At 33.9% G+C, this 24156-nt stretch overlaps 1 protein-coding gene across 1 annotated transcript in view; it reads right to left on the reverse strand.

Moving 5' to 3' along the window:
* DIO2 (iodothyronine deiodinase 2) overlaps window positions 1-22271 on the reverse strand; it is a 76367-nt gene extending 54096 nt beyond the window's left edge. Inside the window, 1 exon segment of the mRNA XM_069465187.1 lies at window positions 22214-22271. Coding sequence (XP_069321288.1) covers window positions 22214-22247 — 34 coding nt within the window. The 5' untranslated portion in view covers window positions 22248-22271.
* Window positions 22272-24156: the final 1885 nt, after the last annotated feature.

Raw genomic sequence — 24156 nt, forward strand, 5'->3', positions numbered from 1 at the left:
ATGCCCAGGGATTCAATTTGTTTTATGATTCATTTGTTGATTTTAAGTTGGAAAGAATTTTTTTTTAATTTACCAATCAAAATCTCAATAGTTTTTATTTCTTATTTAGGCCACAAAGCAACATATGTTTATTGTATAAACTTTGGGGAAAAAATTGAGGAAAAAATTAAAATCTTCCATAATATGTCTACTCAGATAATGACAATAAGCCTTTTGATATGTATATTCATTACATTTTCATAGATATATTTATATAAATGTAAATAAAGTTGGAATTACACTATATACTTTGTTTTGTAAGCTAACCTTTCATTTCGGTAGTCTTAAACACTTGTCCAAATTATTATTCTTCTAAAATGTGAGCTTTAATGGCTTCATAGAATCGCATCATAATTATACTGTAAGTCATTCAATCAATAACTCATTGTTGGCCATTTAAATTGTTCTCAATTGAGGTAATGTTGCAATAAGCATCCTTGACATAATTTTGAGAATATATCAGATTTTTTAGACTAAACACATAAGAGAATTATGAAGGATATAAACATTTTGTAGTCATATAATATATATTGCTAACTTATCCCATTAAGGTTGTGCCAATTTGCCTTCCCACAAACAGTATACAATAAGCCTATGCTGATTAAAAACAAAATGTAAACCCCTAAGTTAATGCTACATAACCGTTTCTACTTCTGAGTAGAATCAAACAAGAAGAAAGCAAGAATAACAAAGTTATAATAATTAAATAAAGAAAGCGAAAACATAGCTTTTCTTAAATTAGTAAGCATATTAAATTGATGTGTTTACACATAGGTTCAATAGATTGATTCTAATGCTCTCTAAGTCTTTTTTTAAATTTTAATCTAGCCCTTTTAAAAAAGTAGTAAAGAATAATTAGGACAGTCTGTGGAGTGAGAGAAAAGCAGTTTCAAATCTAGTTCTCACATTTGAAAACTATGGGTAAATTACTTGAACTCTGTGAAGTTACACTCATTATGTAAAATGAGAATAAACGCACTTCTCGGAATTTGGAGGAAGAACACATGAGATGATGAATGGAAGTTGCATAGCACAGTGCTTGGTTCTTGGGGGAGTTTCCCTCCTAGAGAATCTTCCATCTACTTTAAACATGTTCCATTCATGGTATTTTGAGAAAATACAATGAGAATATGCTGGTAAATTGTTGAAATGAAGCCCAAAACTGTTGGGTCCATTCTTCTTTTGTTAGTTTTCTTTCAGCAGGAAATATTAAGAGATGGGCCGTAAATCCTAATATACATGTTTAAGAAAAAGCTTTGTTTGGTCAATGTTTTCAAAATTAAAATTACCAATTCAAATTGGGCAAGATCTGCCCAGCAAATACTGTTTTGGGTAAAGCCTTGTTGCCTTTTTGCCATTATTTCTCCATGGTTACCAAGGCCTTCTCAAAGGATCTACCCACCAAAACAGCCATTTTTAGTCTCTTTGTTTTCATTATTTTCATACTTTTTTTTTTCAGATCTTCTCTGATGATTAATCTTTCCCATAAAACCTATGCATCCTGATTTCTTGCCTTCTGCTCCATTTTGTGATTTAAATTCCATCAGGCAGTCAAGGTGGGGGGCCAAAAAGCTTATAATGAGAGACATTCAAGTATAAAATGGTAGAGACTTTTCTAATACACTGATGAATAGCTAACATAATTGACTCAAATGTATGAACAAAGGAAAGTCATGAGAACTAAAAATGTGTGGGCATTGAAATATGTCATAAACAGAAGGATTAACCCAATGAGTCACAGTACCACACTGTCGGAATATTAGAATATGATGGAGAGAGGAAAATAGTTGCATTTCTACCTTTTGCTCCAAGAACTTCATTTTATTCATTGAGGATAAATTGAGCTTGAAATTTTTTTAAATCCTAATACAGGTTATGAGTGTATGTGTTGACTCATTTCATCTTCTCAGCATTTAATGTTCACTGCAGAGTTACCCTTGGGAATCACCATCCCATTCGAGAAAACTACAAACTGATCAAATGTTCAACTTGGCCTCTGTAATGGCACAAACATGAGTACATTTCAAGGGAGAATGCTGAGTTCATATCCTTTATGTTTATGTAAAGTTAAGGGACTATTTTAAAGGATATTATTATGTTGCCAGTATTGATAAGTTTGTCACAGTACATCAATAAAGGGAAAAAAACTAGGGTGAGAAATTTATTGTGTATGGTTATTAGGAAATAGGGGCAGGTGGTATATCATTTTCCCATTAAAGTCCACTTTCAGTTTATATATAAACCAGATCATACCCTTGCCAGACCTCAAGGGAATTTTGTAGGTAGAGGTAGAAGCCACACAATGTCCCTGGACCCAATATTGTAACTCCACATTACCAACACATACAGATGGTCTGCAATAAAATCTGTTGGTTCCACACTTGAATGGTTTTTCTTTTTAATTATCAACCATAATTTAGTGCCAGAAGTTATTCAAAGGTGAAAATTTATATAAATTACTAAAGTCAAGACAATATTCACTAAGACAATCGCTCATCCCAAATATTTAATCTCGAATAGAAAACACAGTTTTATATCTGTAGGTGGCAGAAACTATTGGTGGCCTAACAGCCATTACTTTCTTTTTTTCCTAAGAGAATCCTGCTTTTAATTCTTGTCTAGGAGAAATGTTTTCAGAGAGGGTGAGAACTTCCCAAGACGCATTATTGTTCTAAATCAATCACAGCAATTCCATTTCTTATAGTCAGTGATTATTTGGGAGTGTACATCTGAGCTAGTTCTAGCCAATGAGACATAAGAATTAGGCTCCAGAAGGGGCCTCCAAAGAGTGTTTCCTGGTCTCATAAAAAGAGATACAAAAGGATAAACTCCCATACTGCATTTGGATGCTGTTGAGTGAGAACATGATACCTGGAGCTGCAAAAGCCACCTTGTAATCACAAGAGGACAGACCTGAGGACGGAAGTCATCAAGCCAAGCAAGGCAGGATGGAAAGGCAGAACCCTAGGTTTATCAAGACATCCTCATAATATTGAATGAATCTTAAAATTCCTCACCTTCAGATTTCTTAGTGACACAATGCATTTGTTTGTTTTGTTATTTAAGCTTTTTAAATTAAATATTCTGTTACTTTCAGCTGAAATCATCATAAATACTATAAATAGATAGATATCAGATTTCCTTCCAGTAAGGGACAGAGACTTCACAACTATTTAAGCTCTACATTAATCCCCTTCTATGTCACTGTTGGTTCATTATGTTCTTTCCACCTGGAATGCCCTTGCTTACTTTCTCCCTTGAATTACTGGTCCAATAGCTCCTCCTCTGTAATGCTGTCCTACAACCCTCTGGTAGAATGAATTACTCCATTATATGTGTTTCTGTATAATTTAGCTACTATCATTATTATTGTTCTTATTGTACCATTACCAAACATTGTACATATACTCTGTGCTGTATGTGCTTTCCATGCATGATGTCTCGTGGTAGACTGTATTATTTGTTCACAGATATTTGTTTTCTTCTCACTTGTGCCAAGCTCCTAGAAGGCAGAGTATCCTTCCCTGTCCATTGTTTTTTAGGCTTGGCCATGTGCCTTAATTTGGCCAATGAAACCTGAGTAGACCAGATGTACCCTCTGTCTGAGCTTTAAATGCCCTTATATAGACTGTCTTTGTCTCTCTTAGTCCTCTCTTCAACATGAGAATACAATGTCCCAGCATGCTCCTTTAATATGACTCCCAGAATGAGAAGACACATGGAGCCCTGCAGAGCCCAATCAAACTGAACAAAACTGTGATGATCTGCAGCCTTCATGTAACAAGAGCAAGAAATACAAATTGGCTTTAGTAAATCACGAAGATTTTGGGCATAAGCTAATACAATATCATTTAATACAAACCTAATAACTTCATAAAGCACTTATTATTAGTATCCCATTTAACAGCAGAGGAAACCAACTCCAGTTACAGGACTTAGATTCTTCCTTATAACATCACAGATATCTGTCTCTCTCCCATTAGACTTAACTCCTTAAGGACAAGAACCACATATATTTCATCTTTCTTTCCCAATACCTAGTACATGTCTGCTTCATCAAGCAGACATCAATTATGTTGTCGAAAAGAGGAGTTATAATTCTAGAGCACATCCCCATTATTAACACATTTTCATGATGCTCATATTTTACACACCCTGATAGCAATAGTTTGGATGATTCACTATTTCCTCCCCAATTTCCTTTTATTTTAAATCCAAAATGAATCTCTTGTGCTTTTTAAAAATAAAGTAAATAATCTGTAGTGTAGCCCTATGGCTTAGCTTCATTAGAGTACATGCCAAGAAAAAAATCCAAAAACTCATCTAGATAAAAAGCTACTTATTTGTAATAAAATATATTTAAAAAAATTTTTTTTGGCTCACTTGTTACACAGGTCTGCGAGAAGAGAAATTGAACAAAAGAAGGTACTTTGTGCATTATTTTTAAAAATTAACAATAGCTTTAATTCAGCATAAACTAGTTTGAAAAGATGCCTGATATTTTGGAAGCTGAATTTACAAAGCTTAGTGATTAATTAAATACAGATGGAGAAGGAGGAATTAAGAATGTATACAGGATGTATTAGTCAAGGTTTTCTAGAGAAACAGAATCATTAGGAGATAGATAAACAGGCATAAATAGATATATAGAAAGAGATTACAAGGAATTGAATCACACAATTGTGAAGACTGAGAAGTCCCAACGTCTGCAGCTGGCAAGCTGAAGACACAGGAGAGCAGATGGGTAGTTTTGGTCCAAATCCAAAGGCCTGAGAACCAGGAGAGTCAATGGTGTAAGTTTCAGCCTAAAAGCCAGCAGGTTGAAGACACCAGAAGAACCAATGTTTCAGTCCAAGTTCAAAGGTCAGAAAAGAGGAATGTTCTAGCTTAAGCAGTCAGCAGGAGGGAGTTCCCTCTTACTTAGCCTTTTTGTTCTATTCAGGTCTTCAATTGATTAGATAAGGACCACCCACATTAAGCAGGGCAACCTGCTCTATTTAGAATTGATTCAAATGTTAATCTCATTGATACCTTCATTACACATGCACAACAATGTTTGACAAATGTCTGAGCCCATGTGGCCCAGTCAACTTGACACATAAAATTAACCATCACAGAAGATTCCTTCCTTTAACAAATATGCACTCAATGTGTTCAATACCTTCTCTGCTTCCAATAAATCTTTCAACATCCCTGTAGCAACTAAATTCTACTTTCATCAAAGAATTTTAAAACTAACAAATATCATCTTAGAAATTATACTTTCCAATTGAATCATTTACACAGATGAGAAAAATAAGGCTCAGAGGTATTAAGTGGCTTGCTCTAAACTACATGGTTTTACTGGTAAAAGTAAAGGTAAAACTAGAGCCAAGGTCAAGAGCAAAAGCTCTTTCCATTATACTGCATAGTTCCACTTCTCCTTCTAAGTATTTCATTGTAAATCACAGTCCCAGAAGGAAAAAGAAATTAATAGATACACATACATACATAAGCCTTGTGGGGTGTTTATCTTGTTACAGATACATATACACAAGCACTTATGAACACAGGGAGAGATAAAAGCTTTATTATAGCTTCCAAGCAATAGTAAAACACATTCTAGACATAAAAGACAAGATTTCTACAGATAAAAATGCATCCTTTCTAGTTTTTCATCCATTAGGGAGAAATATAATAAAACACCCAATTTCTATTCCTGAATGAAGCATTTCAGAAGTTTAATTTTTCGTGCTAACATCCAAGTAAGCCAATGATGTTCATCTAAAAATGAGGGCAAAGATATTAAATTCATCAGCATATAAATGGCTTTTCTAGGATGTGAAGATAGATCACAGCTAAAGATGTTCATGATTTCAAATGTTATTACTTACCATGGAAAAATAAATAAAGTCAAGTTTTTCACACTATCAGTACAGACTATTTCACTGAACTGCTCTTGATATTATCATATTCTGTTTATTATTTCCTCCCCCCGGGGAAACTAAATATAAAATAGTATGTATAACTCAATATTCTTCAGAATCTTAATATATCTCTTCTCTCATTGTTTCCCGAAAACAATCCTGTTAGTAAAAAAATATCACTGGTAATTGATCTACACCAATTTAATACAAATGATACCAGCTCAGAGTGAATTTCAAAATGGCTGTCATCCTGTATCCATTCCATAAGAAATGCCATGTAATCATGAATAAATATCATATTAGAGATAAATGCTAGCAAATGCTTCTATAATTTTATATTCTTTAAGTACCTAGATAGCTCTAGACTATCATTTTATCATCCCTTATGAGCTCTTAAAAAAAATGTTACTAATCAAAAATCTCCCTTATAAATTGACCAAAGATCAATTGTTTATTTATGCATTCACTGATTATTTAACAAGCATCCATTATTAGGCTAACAAAAGTCAGATGCTGAGTTTGGTACTAGCAGATATTTTAGAGGCTAAATTCACAAAATGTAATGAGTAGTTGGATATGAGTGAAGAAATTATATAAATAAGCTATGTCTCCTATCTTAAAGGAGGGTACAGTACATGGGGAGGTCTAAGAAAACAGTATAGCCCAGGTATATTACAATTAGCTATGGAAGCAAGATGAGAAGACAACTAAATACCTGCCCGATGAAGATTCAGATAACTATTAAGAGGAGGTGACATTTGAAGCCTACCTTTATCCACCACTGAAGAGGGATGAGGTTATTACTAACAATGTAAAAAATGTTTAAAGGCATAGAGATATAAAATAACAATACAGTTTTTGGAAAACATTGAATACTAATGTCGTGACAAGATGAATTATAAGTTTGAAAAAACAGTAGAAGGAGGAATTAAACAGAGATCCGAGGCAATGTTAATAGTTAGGCAAATACTATAATAATCCAGGAGGGAAATGATGAGCATCTGAAATAAACAATGGAAATGAAAGGGCAGGATCCAGATATACAGCTGATCCTCACCACCTACAAGGTCCGTATTTGCAAATTTGCTTACTCATTAAAATCTATTTATAACACCAAAAATCAATGCTCGTGGCACTTTTGCAGTCATTTAAAGACATGCACAAAGTGGTGAAAAATTTGAGCTGCCAAATGTGTATATTTCCAGCTAGGAGAGGAGTTCATGAGGCTCCTTCTTCTGTAATAATCTGGAAGTTTTAGGTAAAATCAATATATTCCTTTTATCAATGCTACCTAGAAATGTTACACATGCACTTATCATGTGTTAGGCATGATTCTGGACACTGGAGATCCAGGAATGAACCATAGAATGCAAGTCCTTACCCCGTGGAGATTATATTCTAGCATACCATGTCTGCCAAGAAAGAGAAATGACATTATTCAAGTATAATGTAAGCCAATGGATAATATATGAAAGTGAGAAAATCAACAGAGAATGAAACAAAAAGGAGTCTCCCAAAATCATGGTAGGGATAAGTATGGAGTCTCCAAAAATCAGAGTAAAGAATGACAAGAATAGCCTTCCTACAACAAATGAAAATAGCATTTGAAGAACACCTCTGGAAGTTTGTGGTGGATGAAATGGTAAGGAATATGGGATTCTGCTTGCACATTTGAAAATTATAAAATATAATCTTCCATCTGGCACATAAGCCTTTTGAACTATCAACCAAGTATTATATTCTGCTGGCAATCCCTAATAATCCTAGTATAGGGATGAAGTCATCTAATTAATTATCTTAAGAGCATCCTTATATGTCCTTCAAGGATAGCTAAATAAGAAAACTCATGATGGTTCTTATTTCAGAATCAGAGAGATTCAGCCATCCTAGAATGGTATGGGCCTGGGGCTGAATTTTAGTGTGAACATAAAAATGCATCTTCAGCCTTTAAACTGAGTGACAGCTGAGTGTAGAAACATCAAGACTGACAGAACTGTTAATGAATTTTGTAACCTGCTTGAGTACTTAGAAATACATTATTAATGATATAACGCTATTTGGCAGTTATTGTAATACATAATGATGGTAACTGATTTGTAGAAACTTATTACACATGTTATTGACCTATATATATAATTTGATAGGCAAATAATTTTGTTTTGATGCATTTCATTTTAATCCTAGAAATCCCAGAAGTAATATTATATACTCTGAGTAATGGTATATTAAACAATTTGCTAATATATATAATACTGCAAAGTTTGTTTGACAGACTAAAAAAATAAATTTTTGATTATCTTATATTTATCAATCTTTAAATAATTAATGTATTATGTATTCTTCTTATCCACTTACTAGAGCAAATTCCTAAATGACCTCTGACAATCACTTTGCTTAACAACTGCATAGTATATACTTGGAAGATATAAAAATAAATTGTTATCGAATTCAAATTTAACACTTATATGACAGTCTCTTAATTAATCTGAATTAGTAAGATTTGATGTCACTCGTATTTAGCTGCTAGCTTGCAGGGCCTAATTTTTCTACATATACTGGATAAATAATTAGCTTTTTCACTAGTCAGCATAATATTACCCATTTAAGATCCCAAACTATTTTGATTTTCCTTCTCCATAAAAATAGACTATCCAAATTACTTACATAAGAAAAATAGTTGTCAAAATATTTCAAAAGCATTAAGCTAGATTTTTAACTCTGCAGAGACAGCTGTTAATTTATTCATACGATGATATTGAAATCTTGATGCTACCATTTGCCTTTTGAAGTATTTGCCAGGAAAACAAAAGTCAAACCCAGAATGAAAACTCACTGTTTTATTTATGAATAAATGATGTGAAAGAGAATTTAGGTGTAAGTTAAAAGAAGAAAGGGAGTTTTTAAAAAATATGAACATCAACTTAATCAAAAGCAGAGACAACTAGGTATTTGTGACAGAGACAGGTGAGAAGTCATTTCAAAAATGATATGAGTTGCTATGACTAAGGCTATGATCTGAATGTTTGCATCCCCCCAGAATTCATATGTTAAAACCTAATTGCCAAGACTATGGTATTAGCAGGTGGGACCTTCGGAAGGTTATTCAGTCATGAGGGCTCCACCCATATGAATGGGATTAATGCCCTTATAATAGAGGGTCCAGAAAGGGGTCTTCCCCTTCTACCAAGTACGGATACAACAATAAGGTGCCATATATGAAGAAGGTGCCCTCACCAGACACCAAAAATGCTGGCACCTTGATCTTAGACTATCCAGCCTCCAGAACTGTGATTAATAAATTCTGTTGTTTATACATTACCCAGTCTCAAATATTCTATTATAGCAACTTGAAAGGACTAAAATGGCTACATACGCACCAGAATGACTCAAATGAAAAGACAGAAAAAATACCAAAATGATGAGGCTAGTGAGAATGTGGAACAACCAGAACCCACATGCACTGTTGCTAAACTGCTTGACAGTATCCACTGAAGTCAAATATATGCATATCCTATGGCTTAGCAATTCTACTCTCAGGCATAAACTCAACAGAAATACATCCATATTCATCTAAAAAATCATGCACTGCAATATTCATAGAAACACATTTCATGATTGCCCCAAAATATACATTCCCAAGATGCCCATTAACAGTAGAGTGGATAGATAAATTGCTGGATATTCACACAATGAAATACTACACAGTAATGAGAACAGTCTCCAACTACATACAACGATAAGGATAACTCTTGCAAACAAAATGGTGGAGTGAAAGAAGCCAGCTACAAAAGAGTATATATTGTATTATTCTAATTATACTCAGTAAAAACAAAAATGAAAAACAGGAAAATCAAATCTATGTTGTTAGAAGTCAGTATAGTGGTTGCCCATAGCAGGCAGGTAGTAATTGGAAAGGGGAATATGGAGGGGTTTCTAGTATGCAGGTAATGTTCTATTTCTTGGCCTGGGTGTTGGTTACAGAGGCAAATTCAGTCTGTGAAAATCCACCAAGCTATATAATTATTATCTGTGTACTTTTTAAAATAGTCTTTATTTTTAAGGCAGTTTTAGGTTCACAGCAAAACTGAGTAGGAGGTATGGAAATTTCCCATATACACTCTAACCCCACATGTGCATAGACTCCCCCATTATTAACATTCCCCACCAGAGTAGGGCACATGTTACAGTCAATGAACCTACATTAACATATCATTGTCACCCAAAGTCCACAGTTTACATTAGGGAGTTTTTATATATTCTATGGGTTTGGAAAAATGTTAATGATACATATTCACCATTATAGTGTCCTACAGGATAGTTTCATGATCCTAAAAGTCCTCTATGCTGTGCCTATTCATCCTCCCTTTCTTCTACCCCAGAGACCACTGATCTTTTTACTGCCTCGATAATCTTGCCTTTTCCAAAATGTCATATAGTTGGAATCATACAGTATATGGTCTTTTCAGATTGGCTTCTTTCACTTAGTAACATGTATTTAAGTTTCCTCCATATCTTTTCACAGCTTGATAGCTCATTTATTTTTAGCATTGAATAATATTCCATTGTCTGAATGTATCACAATTTATTTATCTCTAAAGGACAGTTTAGTTACTTTCAAGTTTTGACAATGGTGAAGAAAGCTGCTATAAATAACCATGTGCAGGTTTTTATACAGACAAAAGCTTTCGGTGCCTTTTCGTAAATACCAAGGAGTATGATTGATGGATCATATAGTAAGAGTATTTTAGTTTTGTAAGAAATTGCCAAAGTGTCTTCCAAAATGGCGATACCATTTTGCCTTCCCACTAGCAATGAAAGAGAGTTCCTATTGCTACACATCCTCACCAGCATTTGGGGTTGTGAGTTTTCTGGATTTTGGACACTCTAAGAGGTGTGTAGTGGTACCTCATTGGTGTTTTAATTTGCATTTCCTTGATGACACACGATGTTGAGCATCTTTTCATAGGCTTATTTGCCATCTGTACGTCTTCTTTGGTGAGGTGTCTGTTAAGGTTTTTGGCCCATTTTTAAATTGGGTTTTTTGTTATCTCACTGTTGAGTTTTAAGAGTTCTTGTATATTGTGGATAACAGTCCTTTATCAGATGTCTTTTGCAAATATTTTTTCCTACTCTGTAGCTTGTCTCCTCATTCTCTTTAATCTGTGTGCTTTTTGGTGTTTGCATTATATCATTTATTTTGTATTTAGCTATTTACCTTTCTTATTGTGATAAATATACATAACATAGAATTTACTATTTTAACCATTTTTAAATATAGAGTTTGATGACATTAAGTATTTCCACATTGTTGTACAACTATCAGTACTACCCATCTCCAGAATTCTTTCATCATCCCAAACTGAAAATCTATACCCATTCAACAATAACTCCCCATTTACCTTTCTTCCCCATCCCCTGTAACCACTATTCTATTTTCTGTCTATGAGTTTGACTATTCTACATATGTCTTGTAAGTGGAATCATACCATATCTGTTCTTTACATCTGACTTATTTCACTTAGTATGATGTCTTCAAGGTTTATCTATATAGTAGCATGTGTCATAATTTCATTCCTTTTTAAGGCTGAATAATATTTCATTGTATGCCATCAGTCTTAAATGTCATACAGATTGCCATTACATCAAAGCTGTCAGGTCAAACATCCGTAGTCAACTAGCTGATGACTTGTACCATGAGCAAATTAACCAGAATCATGTGTAAATGATGTGTACCTCCATAATATCACTTCCATAATATTATTTAAGGGAACTTGGAATTTTCTCTGTCCTCAGTGTCTCCTTTCTTCACTTCTAACATGTAATTTAAAATTCTACACGGACTATTTTTAAACTCAAGTATTCCTGAAACAGGGTAACTTATTAAAACAATAACATCTTGGGGTAGTTTACTGCTTTCCTTTATAACAGAAGAGACCTTAGGAGGAATAGAAAGGAAACATTTCTTCTGTTTCTAGTACATTGTGCCATTTAATGCTCTAACCCTGTTCATAAAGTAAGGACTGATGATTCTCCTCTTGAATATGGGGAAACAGAAACAGGCTAAGCAACAGGGGCCAGATGAACAACTTATATGTGGGAAACTGGGTTTCATTTTCAGGAATAATTCTTTTCTAGTCTACCATGCTGCCTCCCAGGAAGAGATACAATTCATGAAAGACGAAAAAGAAAGGAAATGCTAAAGAACAACTACATTAACTTCCTAATTGTGTCCAGAACTAGCCTAGGCTGTCAAGTTAACTGATCTATTTCACTGGAAGTTGTTGTTATGAAATGACTGACATAAAATACATCAAAACTAATTTAATTATCTAGTCCGTATTGAACTTTCCCATCCCCCCCAAAGAAATATTTACGGGAAAAAAAAAAGCAAAAAGCAACTGAATCCCTTTGTCACCGCACAATTATAGTGGGAAAAAGTACCTATTTTCATCTAGGGACATCCTCTGCCTCTAGCCATTATGCCCACAGTGGCTTCTATGGATGGCATCTTTCCTATGGACAAGAGAAAAAAAAAATACGAGCCTTACATTTGGTAAGTTATTTCAGTGTTTAAAATCCTTGCTCTTAGTCATTTCTTTCCTAGGCATTAAAAAAATTCATCTCGCTGGTCATTAACAATATTTCTCAGAGTAGATGGAAACTAACTGGCCACTCTCCTTCAAATACTGGAAGATTCTCATTGAGCTTTCTTTCCCCAGATGAAATAATTCTAATGTCTTTCATCCTGTCTCCCAAAAAATAATCAAAATTTTCATAGAATTTACAAGAAATGTCAAGACTTAGCAACAGTTCATCTGGGGCTATTCAGTATCAACTCTGATCCATAATTGTTAAGAACATTTGCTAAAATCTAACATAAACATGAAATTGGTATTATTAGCTTTGTGCACATTAAACTAAAATAACCTAAACTGACATTTATTAAAAGATGAGAAGACATAGCAATATTACCCAGATTTTAAAACATATCTTACTATAGTATTTTAATTTTATAGACTGAATTATAGAGAGAAAGAGAGATATAGATATAGAGATAGGAAGAGGTAGAAGAATAATAAATATAAAGGTAGAGATCATAAAATTGGATAAATTCAGACTATTTCTGGAGAAAATATAAAACACAGCTGCTAAAATTATTATAAATATCATAAAAAATAGTCATATGCCACTTAGTTTACTGTGTTTCGGAGATTACCTCATTTTTTAATAGCTTTATTAATATATAATTTACATATCTGCTTAAAGGATACAATTTCATGGATTTTAGTATATTTACAGAGTTGTGCAATTATCACCATTATCTAATTTTAGAACATTTTCATCACTCCATAAAGAAACTTCATACCCTCTGGCAATCACTCCCCATTCTCTCTCTCACCTCTCGTCCCCTCCCTGGGCAACCATTAATCTACTTTCTGTCTCTGTAGATTAGCTCATTCTGAACTTTTCATATAAATGAAATCATACAATATGTGGTCTTTTGTTACTGGCTTCTTTTACCTAGCATGCTGTTTTTGAAGTTCATCCATGTTGTAGCAAATAGCAGTCCTTGTTCCTTTTTATTATAGGATAATATTCCCTTATATGGCTATGCCATTTTGTTTTTCCACTCATCAATTGATATGCATTTGGGTTGTTTCCACTTTTTTGGCTATTAGGAATAATCCTGCTATGAACATTTTTATACAAAGTTTTGTGTGAGCATAAGCTTTCATTTCTCTTGGATAGATACCTGGGAGTGGAAGTGCTGGGTCATATGGTCACGGCTACAATTTTATAATCCCACCAACAATGTACAAAAGTTCCTATTTCTCACATCCTTTCTAACAATTGTGTCTGGCTTTTTTATGATAGCCATTCAGTGGGTGTAAACTGGTATCTCACTGTGGTTTCGATTTGCATTTTGTTAATGACTAATGATGCTGAGCATCATCTTCTGTATTCATACACCGTTTTTATATTTCTTTGGAGAACTGCCTATTTAAATCATTTGCCCATTTATAAATTGGGTTGCTTGTTTCATTGTTGAGTTTTAGGAGTTCTTCATATATTTTAGATTCAAGTTTCTTTTCAGATATATGATGGGCAAATACTTTCTCTTATTCTGTGGCTTTTCTTTTCACTTTCTTGATGGTGTCCTTTGAAGCATAAAAGTCTTTAATTTTGATGAAGTCCTATTTACCAATTGTCTCTTTTATCACCTATTTTTTGATGTCATTCCTAAGAAATCACTGCCTAACTATAGAGATTTACTCCTATTTTAGTTTTAGGTTTGCAATCCACTTCCAGTTCATTTTTGTGTATGATATTACATAGGAGTCCAAATTCATCTTTTTCCATATGGATGTCCAGTTGTACAAGCACCATTTTTGAAAAGACTATACTTTCTTTCATTGAATTGAATTGGCCCCTTTGTCAAAAATCAATTGACTGAATGTGTTAGAGTTTATGTCTAAATTCTTAATTTTACTCTTCTGATTTATATGTTTGTCCTTGTGCCAATACCATATTGGTTTGATTACTGTATCTTACTGTAGTGGATTTTGCAATTGGAAAGTGTGAGTGCTTCAAGTTTGTACTTCTTTTTCAAGATCATCTTTGCCAGTCTGGGCCCCTTGCATTTCCATATAAATTTTAGGATCAGTTTTTCTATTCCTCCAGAAACATAACCAGCTGGGATTTTGATAGGAATTGCATTGAATCTGCAAGAGGTTAATTCCTTTCCCTTTCATTAGGTATGATGATTATAGTTAATTATTTAATAAATATCTATCTATTTCAAATTTAATAAAGATATGGTTGTACTTTATAAGCAGTTAGTTGGCAGCAATAACACATACATGTTAAGTAAAAAGCAATTGTGAAACATAGGAAGGATAAAAAGAAATAATCAGGGATTTTAAAAAACATATTTATCTATGAGATAATGGCTGGGGTTTTCAAAAGTATTAAAGATACTTTCAAAAAAACTATTGGCTCTATAATATAAAAAGAAAACTGAAAATGTTAAAATTCAATTTAATCACTATAAAATGTAATTTTGTATCAACTAGCCAATTGCAGCTTAACTCTTAAAATAGTTATATATCAATACAATACTTAGTTCATATGAATATGACAGTTTATAGATAATAAGCCAGAATTATAAAACTAATTGCAAAAATGTTATAGCAAGGTTATACTTAGTGTCTGTGATCATTTTAATTTTAATGTATTAAAAATTGCTTGAGGTAAGACCAGCAAAAATCAGGAAATCTATTGCCATTAAAATAGGCCTGGAATCAAATAAATTCTCAACTCTACAGAATGAAATAAAGTCTTTTATGCGTTTCTTTGAAATGTAAACAATTCACATGATCTCTTTGTTGTGATCTGTTACTCTACAATATAGAAGTCAAATAATATTAGATCATACATTAGTCTAAGAAAAACTACTTTTCTCTTTGACCTAGTTTCAAAAGCATTTTCACTTGGCTTTGAAGATGAATAAATATGCTTGTTAAAGTACTAGGTCAGGCAATCCACTCTTAGCAATGGGTTCTATTAATTATCCTCTAGTCCCTGTTAAAGTAATTTTTAAATTCTACTTAGGAAGAAGATGCTTTATTGTATAAGCCTTCTAATTTCTCTATTACTTACTAAAGGATTGTATATTGGTTGCTCAGGGGATATCTAACTGTGTTTAGCCTTTGATTATCCTTTTTAATAAGAACAGTAACTTTAAACATATTCCCATAGCTAAACAAGTATCATGCATTGAGATGCTTGAAAGTTGCTTTCCTGTAATCCCCTTAGTTATTCCATGAATGTTTAAACACTGGAATGATCATTTTCTTCAAATGAAGGCATTTCTACAAAACACCTATTATTGTCCATTATGTTTTTCAAACACTATCATGTTTGTTATGTAAGCAAATTTTATAGAAAAGAAGTTTTAAAATTTTTGCCTAGCAACATCTAAATGCAAAATGTTAGCCATGATCCTTAGTTCTAGTAAGACAGAAAATATTGGCAAAAAGATTGTGATTACTTTCTTTTCAAATTGGTTGGTGTTTCCTAACTCCAGATGCTCTGAAAATTGGAAGCTGACTGGACAGAATGAGTTATTTCATGTTCTTTGTCCAATAAATTGCTCAGTAATTCTCTCACACTTTAGTACTTGAAATATACCTTACATTGATGTACTAATTTAATAATAAAAATCTTAAGATAAGAATACATTTGCACATGTAGCATATTCCTACTGCTATTTTGTAATGTATATAACTAGTTTTGGAAATGTTCAATTCACTAGTATCTAGAGGGTTGTGTCTAAAGCAACTGGCAAGTTGTTTATCCTCTTAGGAGTTTAATAATGATAATTTTTTAATTTGAATTTTATACATAAGGCAATCAATGCTAACTGCTAGTATGAATATCCAAATCATATATAAACCTATCAGATTATTTGCTATTAAAATAAAAATTGGCATACCTGCAGACTTCATTGACTATTACAAATTACTTTCTTATGAAAGAGAATAAATAAACATTTATAAATGTGTATCATTCTTTTGATATATTATAGAACTAACTGTATTCTACAAAATATCTAGTTAAGAGGAACATTACTTCATTCAAATCAAGAAAAAACTTATCTTTAGTTTTTATAGGCAGTGATGATTTCTACAGAAATCTTTCAACCTGTTGCCCTCCTACCACTGTTACCTGTCTTTGTGGGGTTTTCACAACACTATGAGTAAAGGGATGACATGAGAACAGCTAAGTTTTAGAGAAATTACATAAGTTGATCGAGGTCACGCTGCAAACAAAGAACAAATCCTTGATTTAAATTCAAGTGGATCTAACTTAAAAATTACATGGATCTTTTTCATTATACCATTATATTACACTTTTCTCTGCACTCAGCAGCAATCATTGCTGCTATAACTACCACCATCACCATGATCTTCCTTTCTCATCTCTTGAGCTATACATCTAAAGCCTCACATCAATGCAGCATGCATGTTCTGGGGCGATGTAAGGTGGAATTTGGGTTCCTGGGAATCAGAGTTTAACTTCAAAGTGACTTCAGGTCTGTATATAAAAAAAGCAATGGATGAGAATGTCTGTTCTATGTAATATAAGCCTCTGAGAACAATGAATCAGTCAGAATACAATGAACAGGCAAAGGCAGAGTGTGACTCAGATGTTCTCAAATGTCCCACCTTGGTGCTACCTCTGTACCAGACGTACCTCTGTGTCTCATAATTTTTCTAAAGAACTCAACTGTCTCAGTCCATTCAGGCTTCTATCACAAAATTCCTTAGACACAGTGGCTCAGAAACAACTGAAATTTATTTCCCAGTGGCAGATTTGGTGTCTGGAGAGGGCCCATTTCCTGGTTCACAGATGGTAACTTCTCACGGAGTTCTCACATGGCAAAAGCAGCCTGGAAGCTCTGGGGTCTCTGTTATCAGGGCACTAGTTCCATTCATGAGGGTTCTGCATTCATGACCTAATCACCCCTCAAAAGCCCCACCCGTTCAAGGCTGCAAGGAGCTGTGGTTGCACCACTGCACTCCAGCCTGGGCAACAAAGCAAGACCCTGTCTTTGAAAATTAAAAAAAAAAAAATTTAAATTAGGGAAAAAAAATAAAAAGCCTACCTCCTGATACCATCATATTGGAAGTTATGTTTAACAAATGAATTTGGAGGGGACATAAACTCAATCTATAATACCATCCACACCAAAGTATTCATGAGCAGTTCATATTTTACTGAAGATTTTGTAGGGAATATGGAGGGAGAGATTTAAATTGTTTATGGCACCAAATCCTTTAAAATCTCTCATTAGATATTTCTTTTATTTTTCAAATCACTACCAGAACTTTCTTCCTCTCCTATCTCACCACATGCTTCCCAAACTTATCAACTCTTTTTTCTTCTTTCCACAATTTTCCCAGGATTTTCAAATACCTCTCCCCTTTAAATTGATGAAACTTTCGGTTCTGCCTCAGGAACTACCCCCAAATTGTACCCCAAACCTCATCACGCTCAGAAAAATAAAAGCCTTTTAACTTATACCACCTAACCTCCATAGGAAGCAATGAGAAAGTATAGTATTTTTAAAATAAGCTTAGCTATTTATAATCACTGTCCATGAAAATTATCTGACTGACATCATTCCCTACATAGATTATGCCTGTCTCCATGTTAACTTCAGCTGTTTTCACCTCAGTCTGACTCTCACCCTCATTTACTTCAAATCTTGAACCTCAGGTCTGACTTGACCAAAACCTGGAATGGATTCTGGAATGCTTTCAAAAATGTTTTTCAATAGCAATCAGTACAACCCTTTTATTTAGCATTTCTTCTGTGCTTAGCAGTATACTTTACACATAATCACATTTAAACCTTCTAACAAGTCTATGAAATGAATACTATTTTTCACATATGCCAGTTTCCTCATCATGAAACAAGACTTTCATCTTGGCATTCATAGCTCTTGGTGGTACAGGGACAACGTGCTCACTAAGCAGCCAGCAACACGCTGCTGAAAAAGAGGAAAGGTAGGTGACAATTATTCAAGACTGATCTTTATCTCACATTGAATGAGACAAAGAAAGTATGAGGATGCCACATTTAAATTTAATTCACTGATGCCTCTGTAGTGCTTAGTAACTTCTGCACTGGTGTTACCTGCATGATGTTCCCTAATCTTAATAGCAACCCTGAGAAGCAAATATTATGACCCCATTTTTACAGACGAGTAAAGGAGAATGGTAGATACGGAGAAACCTACCAAAAAACCTGCTAGCAAATGGCAGATACGAGAGCTACGTCTTTATCATCCCCCTCCATATGCACTTTATGCATTTTTAAGCAACACCACATGAATTTACAAAGCAAACAGTGTAATTTCAAACTAAAAGTTTAAAAAAAAATAGAGTAAATTATGGCAGCTCATACATTAAAATTGAGGAAGTTCTATGGCAACAAGGGCTTAGTAAAATTGTTGGCTCAAGGAAGTAGATAAAAAGTATAATTTAACAAATATGTTTAAGCTGCTTCTCCCTGTGGAGCAGGCTATGTAATGAGGGAGAGCGGAGGGGAGAACATGCCTGAAACAAAGGCAAAGAGACTCGTCTTAAGGATAATGCATGGAATGTTCACGGAGAGCAATGAAAAGAGAACAGGAAAAAGTTTAGACGTCATGAAAATCTTGAACATTTGGGCATTTGGGCATTTGAGTTAATTACTTGAGGTAAGATTTGGAAAACAATTCCCTAGCAAATCTCTTCTTAGAAAGACAGGGGGACGTTAAGCAATTTGATCACAATCATGACAAGAGACTCTTCTATCAAGTTCCCCGTTTCTCGGAGCCTCACTTTAAACTCTAGCTATTCACATCACCATTTTTGATTCCAAAGTATGGGAGCCAAGAACCATGCAATCATGAATAAATGGTAAACATGCTGTGGTGGGTTTGTTTTCCCTTACTCAGGGTTTTCTGTGGGCGTACCTGGTAAGAGTTACATCATGCATAGCCAATTGTATTCAGTTCATCAGCTGATTATAGACATTTCTCCCTAAAAGCTTCCATCCCTGATATTCTCGACTCCATTACCAAACTCTAAGGCACAATAAAAGATTCATAAACATAATGATAGCATAGAAGTATGAAATGTGAAATACTCAGGAGAAGATGAAATTATTTTAGTCTCTTGCTCAACCACGGTGTGTTTTATATAACACAACGTGGCAAGCTGCATACGTGATCTAAAACATATCTTTATGAGCTATAGTACCTCGTACTTTAGTTATCACCTCTACAGACATGCAGAGGGTAATATCTCAGGTAGGCAGAATGCCAATGAGAGGCAGGAAATAGTCAAGCCTCTGAATAGCTAGTACACATGTGCTCCCAAAGCTCGTATCTAAAACTTTCATATTTTATTTTGTGAGAAGTTTATCATCACTCAGGATGCTCTTATTTTACATATAATTCTAAGAAATTTGGTATAATGTAGAATTAATCACAGGCTCTCCCATATGTTAACTCCTATATCTTATTTGGAAAGAAATTTAATATTTCAAAGCCTCCATTTTCTCACCTGTAAAGTGGGTATAAAATAAATATATTTTTATAGGGTAGGTATGAGCTTATAGTCAGTACATCTATGTAAAGTATAGACACAAAGTACCCTAGAGGTTAAATACAGATTTTTTTTTCATGGAACCTCGTACCACATTGTGAGCCAGCTACCTTATCTGAAGCTCAGTCATAAAAACAGTAATCTTTTTCAATGCCAAAGAAAAACTGGCTGTGCTGGAAGTATTGAGATACTGTACATTGCTCTCCACAGTGGAAACTTCCCATGAGATTTTCAAGGGTAATTTCAACTTATATGATTGTCTTTTATTGCTGGCATTAATACCTCCCTAAAAATTCAAAATGCATAGCAATTTGAACCCAACTAGAACAGGTGCAAACAGCCCTTCTTAACCTCATTGCACTGTATTATAGCAGAGTACAATCATCAGTGTTCTTAATGATGAACTGAGTCATCAAGAAAGGTTTAAGTGTGTGTTCCCTAATACTCTGACAAAGGAGGCAAAGTAAACAGAAATATTTAGAAAGATCATCCATCTAAAAAACTAAAAATTTTAAACGATATTTTTTTCAGGAAACTTATAGGCATAATCAGTCAGTCAAAAAACTCAGTGATCCATAACAGAGTGAATTACTATGTCACTGGGTCAATATAGGACCACTGTCTTCCCACTCACATCTAAAGATGGCTTAACACTATCTCTGCAATACTTGGACTCAAGACTAGGAAAGTTTTTTATCTGGAAAGAGTGAGCTACCTAAACATTTACCCTTCTCAGAATTTTCACTTACTCTACTAAATTGTTTTACCTTTTCTTACTGATTTTTAAGAACTCTTTACAAAATAAGGATATTAGCCTTTGCTTCTGAATTGTAAATAAACTTCCAGAGCTTACCCTTTGTCTTATACTTTTTTGCCATAAGGAGTTCTTCAATTTTAGTATAATTAAATGTGACAATCTTTTCCTTTATGATCCTTGGGTTACTGTCACATGAAGAAAGCCTGTTTTCAGCCCAAGATCATTAAAATATCCTGCTATATTTTCTTCTATCCCCTCTGTGGCTTCCTTTTCACAGTTAGGCCACTAATCCAATTGTAATATATATTTTTACATTACACAAACTAAATAAATTTCCAAAAAACACTTTTTAAAATATAATCCTTATCTTCTTAATTTATGTAAATGAAAGCATGGATTTTTATACAATACCTAGGTAAAATAAATGTAATAAATTTTCATGTTATCATAAATTATCAAATATTTATATCTGCTAAGATAAGCAAACATTTTGATATTGTAATAAGAAGGAAAGGGAAACTAATTCTTACAGAATGCTTGCAATGTGCCAAGCACTGTTCTGGGTCCACTGTATATACCATTCCATTTAATCCTCATGAAGCCAATATTCAGAGGGGATAACTTATCCACAAAATCCCATAACCTAATACAGCAATGACTTAAAACCAGTTTGTTCTGACTTTAAAACTCATGCTCTTTCTGCACAGAGACACAGAAGTCTCACCACATGTCTAAGGGATGTGTGATTATATTTAGTGGCTAATGTTATTTTTTCCAAGTATAAAGTAGCCCATTTAATGCCTTGGATAACAGTTATTAATATCACCACGTTGTATCTAAGTATAGAAACTGAGGGAAAATGGTATGAATGGCCTTTGATTCCTGGGTAAGGTAAGGGCTAGAAAATGTATAATCTTCTTTTTTCTAATTCTGTTTTCTGAATTTCTAGACTAGAATTTAGTAAAGAGGTGATCATGAAAGTCCACAAGAGTTCTAGGCAGTTGAGGATTTTGTACTTCTAGGTGTACCTCGCAGTCTCCATACGCTCATCCAGACCCATTAGGACCTAGATTACAATATGCTTTGTGAAATAAAGTAAAATAATCAAAGAATAAAGTCACTTTTGTTCACTGCACTCAAATACAGACCAACAGAAATATTTATGTTAATGTTACGAATACTAATTTTCCTATCATTGCCATATCAATACAAAAGCTTGTAGCACTTCAGTGCATGGAAACTCATGACCACACATGCTGTCCCAATTGACCTCCACAAGCACCACGTAAGAAGAAAGCAAAGCAGGCGTTATCTCCCGTTTTTTACCAGGTGACAGAAGTTACACTCCTTACCTAGATCCCAAGGCAGTGAAATGCGTAAGTGCATGAGCAGGGGTACAACTTGGCTTCTTACATTTCTAATTCCATTTTTCTCACCATGCGGCACTCCTTTTTTAAAAAAAAGAAAGACACAGGGAGAAAGAAAGGAATTCAAGTTTAATTTTAAAATGCAATGAAAGTCTAATAAAATTAGAGTTTTAAAAACGATTTAGTTCATTAACATCTAATCTTAGTCTTACCCTGTTATAAAAAGAGATATTGTAATCTCTGGCCCTAACGCTATTTGAGAAGTTAAAAGGACAAGTATCTGTCCTTGAGGACTGAAAATAGAACAGGTAAACCAGAACATCTGCTGGATTCCATTCTAAGCCAATAATTAAAATTCATAAGGGATTTACAACTGTTTTCATATCTTCTTGGAAAAGGTTCAATTTTATAAACATTGAGTCCAACCTACTATGTGCAGGGCATTCTGCAGGGCACTGAGAAAATACAGTGAAAGTAGGATTCCTACAGAAACCACTATTCACTGTGGATGTCTCTGAGGGTATGAGCCTAAGGCAACTCTTCTGGCATAGCTCTATTTCCAAATTTTTATGTAATTAGCATACAATTGTTTTGGATAAGAAACAAATAAATAAAACAAAATGCTACAGTATAATGTTGTCTTACTTTCTACTAGAATAGACCTCCCATGTTAAATGCTATCTTTTCACACTGAAAGAGAGGGAAGCTCACATTGAGCAATTACTATGTGCCAGGCATTTTTGTAGGTGCTTAAAAATGTACCCTTATTTACTTCTCAGCCCAACCCTGGGAAGGAAATATCATTATCCCCATTTTACAGATTTGGAAATGAACTCCTAGTGAAGTTATAGGACTTGCCTTGAGTCACATGGCAAGGTTTCAGATCCCACGTACAGTATTCTTTTCACATTACTGAGATACTTTTTAATCCTACAGACAATACACTTTCTCTTTGCTGAGAATACCAGTATGAATTATGATGAAAACAGAAAATCTTATGAAGTCCCTAACAGCTCCATATTTACTTTCATTTGTGGCTCCTGAATATAGCAAGTATCAGTTCCTATTGTATTCTCTCTAGTCCTGGGAAACTATTGCATTAAAGCCGTCATATCCAATCAATTGGTTTGTTGGTTGACCACATTTTTTTCACTTTTTTCATTGGATAAAATGGAAAAAAAAATCTCAACCACTTGTTTTAAACTAATTTAGTTCAAATAATTGTCCTGTGTTCCAAAATTGGCATTCATACCTAACACGAGCCAGAAATTTTATAATACATTCAAGATTAGAAGAAAAACATGGAAGAAATGGAAATTAATGAAGTTGAACCTGTAGAATTGTACTCAATGAATGAAAGAAAAAGTGTAGAGTCATAAATTAGCAAGAGGAAAGGAGTTTTTTGAAGTCAGCAGTTAGTCAGAAAGGTTCATGATGAAGAATATTGATCTTCAAGATGCTGAGGAGTCTAGTATCCGCAAAAAAACCCTCATATTTACAGAAAATATAGGTCAAATGATTAGATATTTATTAGAAATAAAAATGACTTCTAGTCATCAGAAAAATATTTTTTCTTAGAAAGATTTCGTGATTGGAATTAGGGACAAGAGGGATTTCTGGGGTGCCAGTGAGGTTCTGTTTCGTGATCTTCTTGATCTCGGTACATGGTGATATTGAGTTGGTGTACTTTCTGTTTGTATGTTATCATTTCATAAAAGTTTCTAAGAAATGACTTCTAACATTGAAGACTAAAAAGCCCTTCAATGGTTTTTAAATGGAGGTTTTTGCATCTTGAAGAAATAAGAAATAAGAAGTAAGAAGGAGGAGGAGGAGGAGGAGGAGAAAAAGAAGACGACGAAATGATAAGAGCTTAGGTGTAGTGGATATCTTTTCTTTTCCAAAAGAAAAAGACAAAGAAAAGTCCTTTA

The sequence above is a fragment of the Eulemur rufifrons genome, chromosome 2 (genome assembly GCF_041146395.1).
Source record: "Eulemur rufifrons isolate Redbay chromosome 2, OSU_ERuf_1, whole genome shotgun sequence".
Lineage (NCBI taxonomy): Eukaryota > Metazoa > Chordata > Mammalia > Primates > Lemuridae > Eulemur > Eulemur rufifrons.